Source organism: Balearica regulorum, chromosome 6 (assembly GCF_011004875.1).
Source record: "Balearica regulorum gibbericeps isolate bBalReg1 chromosome 6, bBalReg1.pri, whole genome shotgun sequence".
NCBI lineage: Eukaryota > Metazoa > Chordata > Aves > Gruiformes > Gruidae > Balearica > Balearica regulorum.
The window spans coordinates 17,671,278-17,691,325 of NC_046189.1; the positions used below are offsets into that span (position 1 = coordinate 17,671,278).

The following is a 20,048-nucleotide window of genomic DNA, read 5'->3' on the forward strand; positions in this document are numbered from 1 at the left end:
AAAACAGCATTAGAAATCTTTGTAACACCCACAGAGGAGCACACAGATGCTCTGTCAGTAGATGCTCTCATGAGACCCCACCTGGTGTACTGTATTCAGCTCTGGGGCCCCCAAAAATAGGAAGAACATGGTCTTGTTGGAGCGAGTCCAGAGGAGGGCCATGAAGCTGATCAGAGGGCTGGAGCACCTCTCCTATGAAGACAGGCTGAGAGAGTTGGGGTTGTTCAGCCTGGAGAAGGCTCCGAGGAAACCTTATAGCAGCCTTCCAGTACCTAAAGGGGCCTACAGGAAAGCTGGAGAGGGACTGTTTACAAGGGCATGGAGTGATAGGACAAAGGGTAATGGCTTTAAACTGAAAAAAGGGTAGATTTAGATTAGATAGTAGGAAGAAATTCTTCTCTGTGAGGGTGGTGAGGAACTGGAACAGGTTGCCCAGAGAGGTTATGGATGCCCCATCCCTGGAAATGTTCAAGGCCAGGCTGGATGGGGCTTTGGGCAACCTGGTCTAGTGCAGGGTGTCCCTGCCCATGGCAGGGCGTCAGAACTAGATGATCTTTAGGGTCCCTTCACACCCAAACCATTCTATGATTCTATGTTAACAGAAGGCTATGAGCATTCCTTCTAGGATGACTGTGTTAAGACCTTGGTGCTGGCAATTACTTTTTCCTCATTTACTAACAGAATCTGTTCCAATAAAACAAAGTAATTCCACAGTAAAAACTTTTTTATGGTAACTTAGCCATAACTGATCTGGGTTTAGTATTTTATTGGCTGTACCATATCCCAGTTCCTAGTGTCCAGGAGTTGCTATGATTTGCTTGTATGACTGTGCTTGGGTTTAAAGGAAAGCTGCAGTGATTGACCTTTTCTGTTGCCTTTTATAGCTACAGAACAATGCAGTGAAATATAAAGTGAGTTTCCTATACCATGCTTGTAAGAACTTGAAAATGTTTCACAGCTTCTACAAACATGAACTGAACACACACAATTTCTCAGTGGCTAATTCTAGTAATGGTTCTAATAGGAAACGCTGTGTGACAACCTGTTTCGTCTTAAGTATGTTTTCCTTCAAGCTCATACATACTAGTAACAGTTCCATTTCCTACTTGTTTCATTTATAAATTACTGTTTGTGATTTGGACATCTTGAATCAAATGATTGTAAACAATCTTATACTCCACTGCAGTTTTCTGTTGAAAGCAAACTATGTTGTCTCTTCATTTCTGTAAAATTAACCATATAGGACTGCATGACTTTGTTCGTTAATGTGACGTTATTGGTTTTTCCTTCTATGTTTGCGATGCTCCTCAGCTCTAATTGAAGAACCTCCAAAAGAGGTAGTATTGAAGACAAGTGGCGACGCAAGCATGCACGAAAGTTTTTCTTCTCAGTCCTTTCAAATGGCTTCTTCTAAACAAGAGGCTTCATTCAGCAGTTTCAGCAGTAGCAGCATGACTGAAAAGAAATTTGCAAGCATGTCTGCCAAAAGCATGTCCTCCATGAAAGAATCCTTTGTAGAGATGAGCTCCAGCAGTGTTGTGGGGAAATCTAGTATGGCTCAACTGGAGAGTTCAACTAGTAAAATGCTTAAATCAGGTCTGAGAGGTGAGCAATACAATTACTGGTAGCGTTAGTGCTTCAAATATCCTGAAGTAGTCCTCAGAGTAAACCTGCTGCATGGCTTAGTGAAAACAGACTAACTTGGTGTTTCTTCTCCTGTTTTGTAAAGGAGTACCACCCAAAATTGAAGCTCTCCCGTCCGATATCAGCATTGATGAAGGAAAAGTTCTCACACTATCTTGTGCCTTTTCGGGTGATCCTGCTCCTGAAATAACATGGTACTGCAGAGGGAGAAAAATTACCAGCCAGGACCAGCAAGGCAGATTCCACATTGAAACCTGTGAAGATCTAACCACCTTGATCATCATGGATGTCCAGAAGAATGACAGCGGACTTTATACCCTGAATTTAGGAAATGAATTTGGTACCGATTCTGCCACTGTGAATATTAATATTCGATCAATTTAGAGAGCTTGATCTGTATTATTTACACTTGTCTTTTTACAAGTGATTCATATATGGACTGAAATATCTGATCTGTAAATATAAAAAAAAATAATATTTTTGTACCTACCTGAATGAGACAAAGTCCAGAGCTATACATTATGACTTATAGTCATTATTGACCTAAGAATTTTAAACACTTTTTTCACTGACATGTACATACTGTATATAGCCGAAGTTAACGGTTATGAAGTTTTGTACCATTTATTTTATGACATTTTGAAACGTAACTTTTGGAACTAACAGTTGGTAGGAGAAAGTTTCCTAGCAAACGACTACCCTGCTCAACATTTAACTAATTTTTGCGCCTCAACTCATTGTTGATGTCTAAGAATGCCTCAACAGGTAGAGAGGCTCCCTGTTGAAGATTACCTACACCTAAGAGATGATACTGTGCATGGTATTTCATACATGCACGAATATTTATGTTGAATCAGAAATGTAAGGCATTGGTGATGTTTGCAACTACCCTCCTGTAAGCATTGCTTTAATGTTTTACGTTTAATCTGATTATGTCATAATTTCCATACCTGACTGACAATTTTTGGACAAAGTACAAGCGGCCAGCACTTTGTTCACCCACTGTGTACTGTTTCTGACATATTGACTGCCTGAATAGCTTTAAAAAAGTAACATCACCTGGCCATCCCCTTAATCAACGAACCTATTTAGGTAGTCAAGTGCAGCAGCAGTACCCCCTCTCGGAGGTTCATAGGGTGCAGTGATTGAGTGTGTGTGGTAGTATTAGACATCCAGTAGTCACTTCCGGGCAACTAAGCAATGAACCACAGTTTGGAAACAAACTGTTGTTACAACATCAAATACCGCCCTGCACTTCAATTTGCTTTAGTTCTCCTAATGTAGTAATAAATCTTGATAGCTGTTGAACCTCCTTGAGATAGTTATTCATTTTTAAAATGCATTTGAAATAAAGCATGCTTTCTGCACCATAACAGCTGTACCTTTGTTATTTATTTATTATGATCTGTTTTTATAGTTCCTGTACTACACTACAGAAAAAGAGCTGCTGAATAAAAAGACTAGGTAGAAATGCAATCCTCCAATGTAAACCAGGGAGCTAACTGTTGAAAATACAGCCATCTATCAGAAACAGCCTGGCCACCAGAGTCAGCCTTAAAAAAAAGTCACTTAAAAAAAAAAAAAAAAGGCTTCTTCATAGGTTCTTCATTGACAAAGGAAAAGGATAAATTCTAGCACATATCTAAGCATTATGCTGTTCTTATTATCCCTCTCAAGTGAATTTACAGGCCACCCTATATGGATAAATTGCTATTCTCCCTTCTTTTAGAGCTGGTCTCTGCTCACATGGTTATAAAACTGCCTCCAGCAAACCTGGCTATTGCCGTGCTTTTTTGGCAGCTGCAACTAGTAAAGGCAGTTGACCCTAACTGCCTGGACCTACAAGTTCTCACCTACCATGGGTGATTAAGGGCCCATGCCCCATCAGTTCTTCATCCCTCAAGTCAGCTGACATACCTATAGGAGCAACGCCTGTCTTTACATTCCTGGAGGGAAATCACAAATCCCATGCACGCAGGTCACAATTCTGGTTATCTATGGGAAAAGAATATGAAGGTCAAAGGAGCAACTCTGCTTCTAGAATTCACTCTGGTCAGTACAAAAAGCTTGAGAGCAAATGTACTCACAGCAACACAGCATTGCTTCAGGGGCTGTAAAATTCTCCTAAGTGGAGCAGGAGCATTAATTAGCAATACTATGCATCACTATGACTGCCAGCATACTACTACTGTTACTAAAAAAAAAAAAAAAAAACAAAACTCAAGTTCACCAGAATAGTAAATGAGGTAGTATGTTTAAAAACGTATTCCAAAAAGACTCACTAAAGAAGCAGACTTTTTAATTTTAATTTTCTGTAAACCTATATACTATCAACCAGTAGCTATCCCAATGATGCAGGAAAGCTAATAAATGGGGGTGAAACAAGGACTAAAGTGAAAGAAAAAAAGGGATTTCAGAAGAGCTAAGTAAGTTTTGGGTCAGGACAAGATACAGATTTTTTCAAGTAACATAACCAGTAACATTTAGAAACAATCATAAAGACGAAAGTTTGAGAGTGCATGGTATTTCTTCCTTAGGGAAGAAAGTTAAAAAAAAAAAAAAAGAGGTTAAAAATGCCATTTATTTTAATCTTTAAAGCATCCAAAGACAAAAAAAACCCCTCAATCTTCTCATTCTAATTGCATCAGATGTTTAAAAAAACAACCCAAAACTCAACAATTCAATACAAGACACAAAAATATGCCTGTGCACAGGCATGTAATAAAATTAACACTAAATATGCACTAGTCAGTCATCTCAGCAGAAAGTAATAGTGACAGCATCTGCAGACTTAAGCATGGACTCTTCATAAATACTACTGTAAATTTGGTGTTTTGTGGGCTCTACTGCATCTAGACCTATTTACTTGATCAAGAGGAAAGCACACCGGCGTGGCAATGTAATGAAGTTTGTTCTACCTGTACCACATACATAATATACAGCTGTGCTCTCATCTTTAGTCTTCTCTCCCATACGTGTGCCGGTTAGAACAATCAGGATGTGGCTACAGGAGTACCTATGTATATTGGCACATAGATACCATGTGTCCTACCATGGAGAAAAAGGTGACACCAGCCAGCAAAGCAGGGAACCAGTCCGACTACTTTCTTAAGGTACTCAATTGTCAAACAACATTCTAGATTGTTCATCCAGACTTAACAAATATCAAAATGCTAAGCAAAGTAAATTAAATTCCTAAATAACACCTTCTAATCACTACTGTACATACACAGTGGGAAAAGCAGTGGTAAAGCATTTCTTTTAGAATGTTTTAAAGTGCAGGCCATTATCTTCAAGTAAGCTTGTTCATGTTGGTGTGTTAGACATCCTTTGCAAAATAGTGAAGCACTGGTCCCCCCGCTGCACCAGTAGAGGAATGACTAGTTCCCGGATCTTCATTACCTGCTAAGGGGCCAAGTAAGTCCTTCCAAGACAGTGGCAATTCTTAGAATGTACATGCACAGTTACAGTCATCTGGGGCGCTTTACAAGCGAAATAAAAATCTTTATGGCCCTTTGGTCTTCAGTGTTAAACAGCAGAGGTTTTCAGGAAGGCAACTGTCAATTTGGGCACACAGGTTCTACACAGATCTCCTTTAAGCAGCAATGCTCTCTTCTAGATCTGGATCTGCAACTCTTAGGTTCAGCCCTCAAAGAGGTCAGTAAAGAAAGACCCCCTAACAGGCAGGTTTCACATTAACTCTTTTAAAGCAGGATAATGAGGAACATCTGAAAAAGACAGATAGTTTTCCAACACAGACATTTCCTTTATTCAGGTATTGTAAGTTAATAACTTTCTAAAGAGGTACAACAGCTACACTACAATACTTAAACTGATGGTGGCATAACAAGCAAAACTCAAGCTTACAGTTTGTGAAAATAACTATAAAACAAAGAGCTGTGAATTCAATTTTTAAATAAATTAAGTACAGGTTTTTTATGCAGAAGCAACCTCTGAAATATTCCTACCCCAAATACTGCTTTCTCTGGGGAAAAAAAAATTTAAAAAGTCAAGCTGATTTCTATACACTAAGTGTAAAGAAATACAAACATTAATTTTCAGAAGTTTAAAGCCCCTTAATGTTATAATCTCAGTATTCACGAATCTCCAAATCACCGATTGCCTGATCATTAATTCTTCATAGTACAAACTAATAAGCCATTTAAGCACATTCCATTTCTAATTATCCGATGTTAAGAGACTTCAGAAATATAACTCAGTAACTAGAAGTTATCACTTTTCACCTAAAGAACATAAGCATACTACATATATTTAAGTGATAAATACTATTTAAAAAAATGAATTGGTTTCAGATTCATCTCTTGAGAAGCAACTGAGATCAGAACTACAAGTAGTAGTTACACTTTCTATGTTGAGGTTCAGTTTCCATTCTCCACCAGAAAGAATAATGATACAATTAGGCATTCCTGATAAGCTATCCTCTAAACTTGGAAATGAAAATGTAAGAGCATCCAACTTTTTTTCAGTCTTACTACACATCAATCATCATGATTCAGCCAGCTAAGTATCATTTCAGAAATTACTTCTTAGCTCCAGACGCGTATCATCTTCACTGATTTCACTGAAATACATTATAGGATTTTTGCCACAGCGTGTGGCACAGGTATGTATAAAAAGGCTGATTTGACTTCAGCAGGAACATGCTCCATATATACAAAGCCATCATTCCAGCTTCAGTGACATGGGGAAAACCAAAACAGTGCTGAAGTAATTATATGCAAATTTTGGGCTTGAATCTAATCTTTACAACTTTTGTCTAAACAATCCTATCTGTGGCAGTACTTAAAAATATTATTTACTACTACATGCACTTATCAGTCTCAGAGTTTTTTTGCACAATGTAGAGTCCAAACTACTTTCTCTGTAGTAGCTGAAAGCCAGAAAAAGATATTTGTTAATGTGACACACACTTAACACTGTTCAAGCTGGCAGAAACTTCAGTGAAATTTCAAAAAGCAGCTCTAAGACAGCATATGATTCAAGACAACACTCTAATTGCAATCTGTAGTTTACTTCTCTGAACATATTTTTAATACTTATTTTTACAATTGTCAGAAGTGTCATACAGAATACATTAAAGCAAACATTCAGAAAAAAATGTACAAGCATGTGTGTGGCTGATATGCATATGCAAATGCTAGTTGCATGAAAACTGACAGAACTGAGCACAAATGAGAGCTCTGCACTGGTATCCACAAATAACTTTACTTGTATGAGTCATTCCGTTCCATCTGACTGTGACATAATGGTTTATAAACTGCTGTTTTATATATGGGCAACAGCTCCTATGTTTTTCCTCAACATTTGGACCTATTTTGATTTGCTAAATCAACATTCCAGAAATTTATAAGGAAAATTTCTATTCCATTCCCATTTGTCCTTTCCAGCCTGCTTCAAAAACCACCAAATTAGTCATATACACAAAAGGAAGACTAGTTAAACCGAATTAAAGATTTGATTATAAAAACATATTTTGGTATGTCCTTGAGTGCAAAAAAGCCTGTACATTTATTTAACAATTGTGTAAATCAAAAAACAGTAAATGGCTTGCTTAAAGTGCTCTACTGCTAAGACTTTATAGACCAAGTTTATCCCTAAATGAATACCCCAAAAAATCCCCGAAAGCTTACAATGCTAACACTAACATCCTTATGGACCAAGGTGCTAGTAGGCACTCTTATACTATATTACTCATTAATTAAGAGAGTCAGACTCCAATCTCACTTACAGTTAATGCAAATTTACACTGATGTAACTGAGAGCAGAATCCATCTCCTGGTATATACCATCCTCAAATGATATAAAGGAGTCACAAAAACAGAAGCTCCCTTTTGTATAAATAGGTCATAAATAAAATACATATAGATACAAATATCCACTACAACAGCAGCTTAATGGTCTAATATTTCAGCTCTTGCTTCTATACTACTTGCTAAAAACACATCTTAAGCAAGCAGAGTACATCTTAACAGTGCTGCATTAGCTACTTGTGATGCTACACACCCCAGAAACAATTTATGCACATTTTGAAGCCTTTAGTAGATCTTTAGAAATGAAAGTAGGTAGAAATTTTTTATGCAAAAAAGAATAAATAAATAAAAATTATTAAATATCCAATGTTTGGTACAAATGCTTCATATTAAGTTATTTTTATACATTTGTTTAGAAAAATACACTAAATATTTCTACTTTCATTGGCTAAAAATAAGGACCGGATTATGTATATCCTTAGGTTTTTAAAGAAGGCAATGTCAATTACTGTCAAGCTGCTAGAGTAGACCCATTAGTGCCCATTCCCACAGCCCTTACACAGGCAAAAAAGCCATTGCAGGTCTAATCACAGCTCCTGGTGGATGACCTGGTACAAATGACCAAGAGGCCCATGGCACAAGATGCATTTTGTCCAAAAAAATCAAGCCTTTTTGCTAAAGTTTATAACCTGCAGGTATACTAATGTATCAGTCAGACCCTCACACTTTTTAAAAAGAGCTACATTTACAAATGTGGATGCTTATCTGTTAAGCCATCATTTGTTCCAAAAAATGAACATTCAAACTCTGAACTATTAGGAAAATACTCTTGCAAATAAACTATATAAAGATAAAATACACTTCAAAGATAGTTTTTAGGTTTTCTATAAAGTGCAGAGAAATCCTTCTAAAAAGGGAAATGACTATTTCCTATAACAACAGTATAATTACAGCAGCCTTTGCATAGCGTTATTTATAGAAAATTGAATACTTTCAGTTTCTTCAAGAAGAAAAGGATGAAAGAGTCTCTTCCAGTTCAGATCTTTCCTTTGATACCGATCTATTTTCTTCAGGAATGGCTGACGATACCAGATCTCCATTGACAGCACTTCTAGAACAGTGAGCAGATCCTATGAAGATATCAGTAAGTACTTAATTTTCAAGCCTAAAAATACTCATCCAATCTGTCAGTTATTCTATTTACTAACTATTTCCTATACATAACCAATCAGAAGTATAATTACTCTGGACTTTTCCTGAAAGATTTCAATCAATATCATGCCCAAGGATGATGGATATGAGGAATGTTCAGCTAGTGTAAATGAAAGATTTTTTTTTTTTTTTATACACAATGATTCTATGATTTTTACATTATGAAGGACAGTAATCTGTGAGATGCAGACATATTCGGTATGAAGAACATATGAACTTTTAAAAAAAATAAAAATAACTGATGCATCGATAAACATTTAATTAAAACATTTTCTATTATTAAAATGAAATGGATGAGTTACTGCAAGTTTAGTATTGCTACGCTACCTGGCAGGAAAAAGAAAGAACTAAGATAACTAGAAGGTAGTAGAGGGAGCTTCTAACACAGTAAAAGCAAAACAAAAAAAACCAAGACAGACTCCTCAGCAGTCCTGAAAAGAGTCAGACTGGGTAACCAACACCAGAAGGTCCAGATGGCAACAACAAAAGCCTTGCATTATAGGAAGCTAGACTGACATACACCTACATTTGCAACAAGACACTGAATAGGATCTAAACTAAGTTTATTAGCTAGGGATACAGGCTGGCATACCCTATGCTGGTAGCAGGTGAGTGAGGTGAAAGAGGTGCTCGCCCTGCAAAACGTGAGCATCAGAGAACCTAGGAAATGGTGTGGAGGTGCACATACTTGCTTCATGATAGCACGTAAGGCACGTAGCACAAAAGACCTCTTTGTGCTCACATGGGCTTTCAGCAATGCATAGGTCTCAGGTTTTTTCAACCTGAGTGAGGCACTAGGCACTCCGAAAGGAAGCAAGATTAAACTGGAACTAGTCAAGTTAAAGTCTCCTGAGAGGAGTTAGGATGGAGTCAAAATTACAGCAAGATTCAAAAGGAAACAACACAGAAGCACTGGCTACTAACTCAGTAGGCCCATCTAATCAGGAAGAAATAATACTCTGATCATGACATCATTTCATAATTTTTTTGGGTTGTTTTTATTTATTAATGGCAAGGCTGTGCTCTTTCAGAACAGTGCTGTTCTCTACAAAAGACAAGCAGCCACTGAAATGAACCATCTTTCTACAATGCACTGGGTGGAAATTACACACTGCCATTCACAGGGGTCACAGTAAGGAGAATTTGTTTTGTGACAAGTAGGTGGCCAACAACAGTATCCCACACCACTTACCAGAACACCATTCATGTAAGATTCTGTTAGTATAAACATCCCTTTTCTGGTAATGTCTCTATTTTATCTTGCCATTAGTCCCACTGATTTCAATATAACTACCGCAGCTGCAAGATCCTTTTCAGTATGAATGAAAGCCAGCAAAAGTCAGCCACATCACAAACTACACAAGTGCTTTGATACAGGAATCTTACAACCAAGACTTTGCATAACTAAGTAAACTTTTTTCTTCCTGCTGATACCAGCACTAGAACAGTTACCTGTAGACAAGTAATAAATTGTACAGAAAGATACAGAAGAAAACCATTCCTCTTCCAAACTTACTCTGAGAATCTTCAAAGGAACTATCACCGTAAGATTCAGTATCCGAATACATTCTTCTGCGCCGCTGTGAAAATCGGTGAAGGGATGAAATTGGTTCTTTTATAGAGTGATTATTCCTACAAAAAAAATGAGATCTATTAGCAAGCAAAATCTGTACCAACCCACACAAACTTAATTTACTTTAAATTTAAAATAAATTTGGTGCATAAATTAAACTGTTAGTATCAATGTTTTTCACTATACTAAACCAAAAACGGCAGTCAACAGAACATTCTTAATTTTCACTATTATAAAGCCTGAAAATGGAAATAAAAATGTAATATAATCTTTGCATGAAGAAGAAAATTCAAGAATCTGAAATACTGACCCAAAAAGAATGTTAGTGTTTCAAGCTCCATATCTAATTTCATGAATTTTTCAGAATAATTTGCATAAAGTTTCTAGCATGAAGAAATTTTTATAGTATATTAGAGACAGCAGCTGCATTATTTGCCACAGACACTGATAATCCACACCCTTAGTTTTCACAATTAGATCTTTATCTTTCATGCTGTTAATTTTTTTTTTTCCCCAAGCAAATAATTCTCACATCTTGATTATAATGCTAGCAGGTTCAAGGAGGTTTTTTGAAACAGAAGAAAAAACCTTAATGAAATAGAACATTACCTTTCTGAATAGCATGGACCAGGGTGGCTAATGGAACGCTTCATCTAGTTAAAAAACAAAACAACAAATCAAACAACAAATCACACCAAAAATGTCACAAGCTACTTATAAGAATAATATGCATACCTACATTAATTTTTACTTTATTTACAGTCTCTACAAAGAGGGAGGGCAATTTTTTTTTCTTTTTCTTTTAATTAAAAGCAACCATTCTTAGTTAAAAATCTGATTTAACTACAGGAAAACTGATGTACTGTCATCAATATTAAAGGTTTTAAAGCATTCACACAGCAAATAGTTTACTACAAAAAAATACTACCTAGTTTCTACGGAATTCATTCTCTGTTGCTCCAAAGTTACTCAGAGAGCTATTTGTTAATTGCTATGATACACAGAAATAAAGACATTTTTCCTCTACCAAATGCCAGCTTAAATTCCCCATTACACAATAAAGCCAAATCCTGCCTCTTGATTCCTTGTGGTTCTTTTGATATCACTGTCAAATATCAAGGCATATCAAATAAAGTTATTATTTTAAATGAATAATGATCAGCCTTGTAAGTAAATTGACTGAAGATAAAGGGACAAGAGATTCAAGTACAGAGAAAGGGATTCCCACAACAAAATCCCACAATACAGGTCATCCTGGAATCTATACATATGATCAAGAAGACATTTAAGATGATTCTATACACACTGTCCTTCTAAGGGAAATAATCAGTAGTGAAGAGCTATGCAAGTAATATCTTTAGCATTATTTACCTTTTTGTCAAATGAGGGCATGTTAAATTAATACAAACATTTTGAATTATATACACTGAAAGATCTGCTATCTTGCTGAAGTGCTTCAAGCCACAAGACACTTAACTGTTTAAACAGGAAGCAAGGTTATGAAATTTTTAAGATCAGTGTACAGCTAGCATTGTAAAAAACAAAGAACCAGTTGAACCGAGGAAAAAGTTAAACCTCATTCATTTACAAGAAACTTCATTGCAGGTTCTTGACATGTACGATGAATTACTCTGATTATGTAAAGACTAGCAAACAAAGACTGGGAATGGAAAGTTATTGATTTATATTTAGGACCAGTACTGATCATAACAGAGTCAAGATTTCAACTGTTGACATCATAGCACATAGCAATATCATAGTCTTCTGCCATTCTCCCCCCCCATCCAACCACCAATATGACACTTAGAAAAAATAGTATTTCAAAATGTCTAAACCATTTGGACAGGTGATGGTGACACAGGAGAAACCAAGGGATCAGAGTGAGGCAGCTGGAACATTTCTGGCTTAAACTTGGCATTAGCAATCTTCACACATTCTTCAAGTGTTGTGATAAATGTATTACATGTGGCACTAAGCAAGGAAGAGGCTTCATTCATGTTCTGAAAATAAATGAATGTACAAGCATAAGCAAGAAGAAAATGAAAATATGCCAATACAACTCTCCCCCACCACCACTCTCACACACACACTAATTTCCCTCCTTACCATTAAGGGCTTCCATTTCCCTTTTAATTTAAGCAAATGTACACCTTCCAATGAGGTTAATTTAAGCAAACAAATGTGACAGCATTGTAATTTCTTTCTGACATCCGAACTTCTTTAGGGTATCAGCCAACAATACCGTAACAATTCTACTGCAAAGCTTGTCTCAGAGCAACTAACTGGTATCAGAAGATCATTCAGTAAAACAAATGAATCGCAGCAGAAAGTGCAAACAGCTTTATGGCTCCAGTGCAAGGAGCCTCCAGGTCAGTTTCACCTTGCTGTAAATTGACAACAAATTGCTGTGTTGTGTCTAAGTGTCAACTCCTTGCTGTGTTTTGTCCTAAGTGGACAACAATATTGTCCACATGCTGCTTATGAATAAGGCCATTCATAATTTCCAGTACTAACTTTCATTCAAAAGCAGAAATACTAGAATAATTTTCCTTGTGCATATTCAGGGAGACTTATCTACACCGCAGGTTTCCAATACCTGTGACAATAGCTTTCACTGATAACAAAATGGAATACCCTCCTACACAAGGAAATAAAGAACGGACAAAGACGACTGTTTCAACTACTCTGCCTGTAACAGAGATGCAAAACAAGACAAATTACTGCATAACTTATATAGCAGCTCTTCTGGCCTTTTAACCAAATGACTCAATAACACAATTGCTTCCTAACGCATGTTACAATTACAGTTCATCCAGGTGCTTTATGCACATATAATCACTGCTAGTATTATCGACACACGAGCACTCAAAAATTGACCTTAGGTTCAATCTCCCAACATTAGGGAGATGAAAAAAGCATAAGATGTCAACAGAAACTTGAGGTGAATTATATAATTAGGTTCTCCAATGGCATTCTAGAAATTCTCTACCTCAATGCTGGGAGGACAGCGAGTCTCATCATGGTGAACAAATTCTTGTATTGTATGAACTTGCTGCATTAAGAGATCACAGTAGAGACGAAGTTCAGACATTTTGGTTTTAAGAGATTCATTGGTTTCGCTGATTTCTACAAAAAAAAAAAAGGAAATATCAATTTATTGCATACAATATATGCACACATTTTTTAAGTGCACTTTTCATTTAAATTTAAATGTGAATTTTAAAATTCACTTAAACTTTCACTTAATTTTGAAGAAAACTGGAGTCTGCAATGAGTCAAGAACTGTATTTGAAGCAGACAATAGTTTGTACTTTCGTATAACTGATGCTAACTTAATGACCATTAAGACAGAGGCACAGTACTAGGGAAGATAAAGTTAAAATCTGTCTTAGCTGCAATGTAACGTAGCAAAAATTTAGTGGATTAAATTTATGGCCACCAGAGTGGTTGGAAATGATTACGTTAATCCATCCAAGAAAAACTGTGGAAAAAAAGAGTAGTAACTATAAAGAATCAAAACAACAGAAATGAAATGACTTCGCAACAGCTACATACAGTATATTTGTTCTTGTAGTGACAATAAGTTGCTGATATTTCAGCTTTTTAAGATAGGTCAACGGAGGTGACCTCTAATTCCAACGTCAAGGGGGAATTTACCATATAGATGACTAGAAATAATTACAATTTATTTTTAAAGACAATAATACTGACTTTCTACCACAATATTTGCCATATTATTACCTGAAAACAAGCATTAGGAAAAGTGGTGAGATTGTATATGCTCTAGGTAACACACCTACCTTTTTCTTTTTTTGTTCTGGTATCTGCTAAACAGGCTTTTGCACTCCCAAGTGCTACCAGCCACCTTTGCCTTTCAGCTGCATTAACTGCTTTCATATAGAAATGCTGTTCCCCTGGGATGATTAGCTCCATTCTTGTGTTGTCTGTTGCATGAACTTACAACAGAGGAGGAAAAAAAAAAAAAATTATGAACACCTCAACCCAGTAATGACTATTTATTAAATAATGATCAAAATTTTCTAACCTTTTTATTACAATCCCATAGTAATACAGTAAGTCACAATGTACCACTGCTAAATAACAAAAAGTCCAAAGTTGCTCAACCCTTCTCCCCAGCATGCCTTCGAGTCAACAGGTAGGAACATGAGACACCAAATAGTGGCCAAACTCAAGTACAATGGGGTCCCCTTTCTGCGTTAACAATGCACAGCGTATGAATCGTAATAACTGTTGTATTCCAGACCTGGTCTAAACATAGCAAACTGAAGAGTTTTGTTGCAAGGACAAGCATTTACAGAGGACTAGGCTAAAAACTGAAATAATCTCCCTTCTAGATGAAATCTGGCTTCAGATCACAGAGCCCTAGAACCAAGAACTGAGATGGACTTTGTATCGAGTCTATTATATTCAATACTTCAACTGAATACTCTGCTGAGTTTCACGTTATCAACCACAGTTCCTCCAGACCCACACTCCCTCCCCACTAGCCACGGATGCAGGAGACTGCACCAAATCCAGGCTTCAACTATTATCTTCTTTTGGTGAAGGAAAGATAACAAGCAAAATGAACTGGAATGGCCAAAAAAATGGGATCTTCCACTTCACATCACTGATTCCATCTAGACCAAGGAAATAGTAAATTTACTATTTTACTAATACTAAATACTATTAGTAAATTAGTAAATAGTAGTTACTATTAGTAAATATTTGGTGGCCCACGTAAAATAAGAAGTCTCACATTTTAAAATACAAGTACCCACATCATAAGCCCAGTCATCTACGGATATCTGGAAAGAGGTCAAGAACTTAAAGCAATGGAGAGTTAGACTATGCCTTGCTATTAGCCAAGGAGGTTGGCCTACAGCTTAGAATACACTAAAGGTACAGGCTAAACTCCGAGTGTGAGACAAACAATTCACTTACTAACTCTAATACATCCATCATCTATGCATGGGCAGCTGCTAACAGTGAGAAAAATAAAAATGACTCAGGAAAGCCAAAAGACTGAGCATCTCTGGTTTATAAGAATCTCCCCTTTTGGGTCACTGCTGCTACTCTTCTGAAAAACTAGCATTTATGAATCAGTCTCTTATCCCTGGTCATAAGAGGGATAAGCAGTAGAACTAATTAGTTGAGGTAATTACAAGCATAAGCCACATGCACACAACTACTTAAAACTAAACGGAATATATGGTTGGTTCTAGATCTCAAAACAGAGTTCTGTCAAAAACATTTTTCTTTGTCACCATTTCAAAATTCACATTCATTATTATTTGTGAACTATGAAGCAGTCACATTGGACTAAAACAAAAATAGCACAGGAAAAACTTGTGATGCAGAAGGTACGTTGGGTGACCTTTTCTATTTCCCTGGCAGCTAAAATTTCCTCAAGCAAAAATCTATTAACTCTTACCTTTTATTTCACACACAGCCATCTTTATACTTCCTTTGCTGCCTTTGCAAACATCATCCTGTGAATCATAGTATGACAATATCCCATTGTCTAAAACAAACCACCGAGGTTGCCAACCTAGCGAGATCAAAAACATAAAGACAAAAGTTTAGTCTAATTACTAAATTGCAAATCAAATTCAACTTTTTGGCTGTTAAAACTTTTATAAAAAAAACATACAAACATTAAACTATTCATGTAACGGTCCAGGAAGCAAACAATCCGCACAGTCTGAAGAGCCACTCTACAACCAAAAACTAGCATTATATGGATATTTCATTCCCATTCCTTTTGGATGAAAGATCAGCAGTATTTCAATTTTCACTATATTCCATTCTAGAGCAAAATTGAATTTTAATGTAGCCACCAAGGAATCGTATTTTGAAGGCTGATAAATTACATACCTCTGAAGAACCATTCTCATTCAAGTATATTTTTCAGGTAGACTTTTCTAAGATTGTAGGATCTTATTTGTAAGACACAAATAAATGACTGATGTCACAGACTGCTATACTATGGTCTCCTCTGCCTACTGTATTTCAGTGAGAACATCTATATTTCACACTTAACTACTGACATACCATTTGTTCTGAAATTAGCCCAGCTCCATTGCCCAACAACAATTTAGTGTCAGGCATTGTGCAGGGAACTGAGGCAGGGCTTATACTACTAGGTCCGTTTGTTAGGACAGCATACACAACTCCTCTACTAAGGTTTTCACCAGCTTTGCATTAGCAAAATTATAGAACGATCTCTGATTTCACAATGTCTACAAAACAGAGCAGTTTATGCGTGGATGCAAATGTCTGTGAGAATTCTATGCAGAATTACACCACATAGTAAATGAATTACTGTCATGGGCACTCCTGGATTAAAGTATATTAGCATTCCTTTTTTATTTTCCTTTTTTTTTTGCCTTCTTTTCCCTTTTTCTTTTTATTACAGCTATTTCATAAAACTCGGCACTCATTGCAACAGTTGGCCTAATTTCTAATACTACTAAATGCAAACCATTTTGCTTAGTAAATCACCTTTGCTTCTAAAAATAACATAGAACTAAAACATTCCAGTAGAGCACAACAGTTACACTGGCCCACTACAGTCTGGGTCAGCTGTACAATAGGAGCAGATTATCCTTCTATTTTACAACTCAACACCAAACTTTAACTTCCTGCTTGCATTTGGAATAGCAATAACTGCATGGCCAAGAACTCAACGTATTTGTCAATATGATGCTGTGGTCCATGGCCCTTATCAATTGCCATTCCAACAGAGCAAGCTGCAATCATCCAGCAGCAGTATATTATAACACAGGAAGCTTAATCAGGTACCAGACTCTTGAAAATCAGCTATTAAGTCATTACAAGTTTTAGTATTAATTCAAGAAGTGCAAGAGCAGGGACCCATTACATCATGTCACAATTACATGATAGGGAAATAATAAAATGTATCTATTTTTAAAATTTATTAGCTATAATGGTAAGCATCTGTCACTTTCAAAATGCAGAGTGGTAACTAATAAGGAGATCCACACTCACATATGAAAACAGAATGAAAAAAGTACAAACATTGAGGGATACCAACTCCCATAGGAAATATTTCAAGTTGCATGTGTACATCACCACTTATATGCAAACAGTCATAAAATGACTGTACTGAAGACTCTGTCCTGTAAAATGCTGCTCAGAAATGCACTGATTTTTTTTTTTCCTGTTACACTGTGTTGCAAAACATTGACTCTGTGCTGCCCTTATCTCCTATGTGCATGCACAGCTGGTAATTCAATGACTGTCTCAACAGTCCGATTCTGATAAAAAGGGACCCTACCTGGATGATTATTCCAGCCTCACATTATGCTGGTATTGGAAAATACAGAAGCAAAGGATTTAAAATACTCCAAGTGCTACACAGAAGTAAGCTAAAGAATAAAAACACCTCTTCTGATTTGAAATTGGGCAGGGTGTCCTACACTTGACAAAATGTTTAACAAATTTGTACTTCACAAGTTCTTAGATACATGCATATTATTTGAGGGGAAAAAAACCCGAAGCTATATTTCTGGTTTGCTTTTAATGAAGAAGGAAACTAAACGTTTTCCACAATGCTTCAGCAACAATAACAAGCTCCTTTGCTGCTTGACTTCTACCATTAATGACAACAAGTACTACAGCCTATTTCTGGCTACAAAAATAGAGAGTAGCGTAACAAGAAATATTTATACAAAGACATACGATTAATACGATTTAAAAATTTCATTAATATGATTAGATTCTGTTTTTTTTTTAATTTGCTGCCCTCCTATATTCCACAAATCATATGGAATTCCTGACACACTGTAATTTTGAAATGCAAGAGCTAATGCTCTCAGTTGGCCAGCATGCACAGAAGGAAGGGTTCTGCAGTTTGCTGTTTTAGAGGGCTACTTACTTTTAGCAGAAGTTAGCTGCATGTTGATGTAAGTCTATTGCATGTACAGCATTCACAGTTACTGCGGAATATTTACTTATTAAATAACAGACTTCAAATGGGAAGTTTATACCAAACATCACAAGGGCTCATTACCTGTGACCTTTTAACTTTTGCTACAGTAACATTTTTGGTCACATAAGTGAAAGTGACAATTTCCATTCTATTTTGAAAAGAAACTTTACTCATTATTTCTTTTATAACAACCACTTTTCCCATACGTGTTTTCTCCACATTTATTGTGAAGAAGTGACAAAAATATCTTATCAACTATCTATCTGATTACAGTACAACTGTTCTCTTTCACCGGAAGGCCAGTATACGTGGGCACATATTTGCTCTGAAAAATGCAAGATTATGCTCTGTACGCTTCAGTTCACAGCAAGTGTGCACAATCCTTGCAATGCAGCCCGTGTTTCATAAACCCTCAGAGTTGAGTTTCACACCACTCCACATTCAAACTCTGAATATACTGAAGGAGAACAGCACATGTGAAGCGCTGAAGAACAAGAGGGCTAAGAAGATACTGCCAAAGCAGTCAAACACGAGGCCTGATGAAGCATGGTATATGATCCAACACTGATCTGCTCTGGAGGGACAATTAGTCCTATTACAGTGTCAGAAATCTGTTTCACCTTGACAGGGCCATCTATCTACTGCTATCTCCAGAGGGAGGTGGTATCTATTACAACAGAGGATGAGGCGAACAAAACCAGAGCTTTGATGGCAAATGCAGGCATTTGGTGCATTTCTGTCTGCAGCACTTCTAAAACTATATTTCTTGAATACTTCACCCAGAACTAGAGTTTTTTATATGTTTTACAGGTTAGGATACAGGAGAATAGAGTCAGAAAAATTACCATCCAAAAGCAAATGAGAAAAGAATTCAGACTTTTACATTTAGCACTGAAGATTTAAAGATGTAATCATAAATGAATCTACAACTGCAAGCGAGGATCCCCTGCAAGTTTGCATGCTGCAGACTAGATCTGAGAGCGAAGAGGAGAAAATCGCATAGCTGGGCCGTTAGAATACGACTCTTCAGACGGCCTTTCCCTGCAGCCTGTCCTGTTCCCAGCCCCTGGCTAACTCGGCAAGGCGCAACCCAGGTCTCGAGAGGTACTTGGCCACGCAGTTCCCAGTGGAAGAACACGGGGGGCCGGGCACATTCTGGCTGTGAGGCTGTCGGGGCCACGCCGATGCCCACGGCGCAGGGCTGCGAGAGGACCGCGAAGGGGCTCGGCCCGGCTAAGAGGCCTGCCGCCACCCCACGCCACACACACGGAAGCGCGTGGGGAGCGGTGGCGACCGCTGTCACTTGCCGTCCCCCGGCCCAGCCCCCGGGGTCGGCTGCAGGGGGCCCGCCGTGCCAGCTGCCTCCGGGGCGCCGGCAGCCTCCGCCGCCCGCGAAGCGACGCGCTGCTGCTCCCCACCAGCTTAGATCTAAACACAAACGGCGAACAATTTCTCAGCCAGCCCGTTAAAAACCGCTCCTGGCCGGCCGCAGGACCCCGACACCTCCCGACACAGCAGCGGCGCCTCACGGACGAGACCAACCTCCCCCCCTTCCCGCGCCGCAGGCCCCGGTCGCCCAAGCCCCAACCGCCGCCCCCCAGGCCCCGGCTACCTACCCGCCAGGTAGTTGGTCCACTTGTACAGGACCCCCTCCATCGCTCAGAGCCCGACGCCGGGCCGCATCCTCCTGCTCCGCCGCGGGGAAAGGGCGGCCGCCGCCGCCGCCGCCGGGATGGGCGCTCACCTCCCGTCCCCGCCGCTACTACTCCCTGTGCGCGCTGAGGCGCAGCCGCTCAGCTCAGGCGCGGCGGCCCGCGGCGGCCCCGGCGGTGCCACCCGCCCCGCGGGGCGCTCTGCATCTCCCATGCGCGCCCGGCCGCGCTCCCCTCTCCTC

General features: G+C 38.2%; 2 protein-coding genes across 7 annotated transcripts in view; one reads left to right on the forward strand and one right to left on the reverse strand.

The window, feature by feature from the left end:
- The window catches only part of TTN (titin), a 242,473-nt gene extending 239,456 nt beyond the window's left edge, over positions 1-3,017 (forward strand). Inside the window, 2 exon segments of the mRNA XM_075756546.1 lie at positions 1,312-1,605; positions 1,730-3,017. Of these exon segments, the coding sequence (XP_075612661.1) occupies positions 1,312-1,605; positions 1,730-2,028 (593 nt within the window). The 3' untranslated portion in view covers positions 2,029-3,017.
- A 500-nt stretch (positions 3,018-3,517) lies between these two features.
- Positions 3,518-20,041, reverse strand: PLEKHA3 (pleckstrin homology domain containing A3). Of its 6 annotated transcripts, none has more exons than XM_075756555.1 (9): positions 19,771-20,041; positions 15,635-15,751; positions 14,001-14,156; positions 13,190-13,326; positions 12,036-12,200; positions 10,810-10,853; positions 10,144-10,259; positions 8,407-8,526; positions 3,520-3,639 (listed from the first exon to the last, which is right to left on the reverse strand). In XM_075756555.1, the coding sequence occupies exons 1-9, from the start codon at positions 19,808-19,810 to the stop codon at positions 3,602-3,604; spliced, it is 933 nt and encodes a 310-aa protein (XP_075612670.1). In that variant the 5' UTR covers positions 19,811-20,041; the 3' UTR covers positions 3,520-3,601. The 6 variants fall into 6 exon arrangements, with proteins under 6 accessions (XP_075612673.1, XP_075612670.1, XP_075612672.1 ...); XM_075756557.1 differs by having other exon boundaries at positions 3,536-3,639; positions 8,407-8,545; XM_075756558.1 differs by lacking the exon at positions 8,407-8,526 and having other exon boundaries at positions 3,518-3,639.
- Between the last annotated feature and the right edge of the window lie 7 nt (positions 20,042-20,048).

What these genes read in the sequence shown, in the direction of transcription:
- PLEKHA3 (XM_075756554.1), bottom strand. Translation starts at nt 19,810, where the DNA reads ATGGAGGGGGTCCTGTACAAGTGGACCAACTACCTGGCGG. An exon ending in GTGGACCAACTACCTGGCGG is followed by an intron (nt 15,752 to 19,770) that starts GTAGGTAGCCGG and finishes TGATCTCGCTAG; the next exon opens with GTTGGCAACCTCGGTGGTTT. An exon ending in GCTGTCCTCCCAGCATTGAG is followed by an intron (nt 12,201 to 13,189) that starts GTAGAGAATTTC and finishes ATTTATTTTCAG; the next exon opens with AACATGAATGAAGCCTCTTC.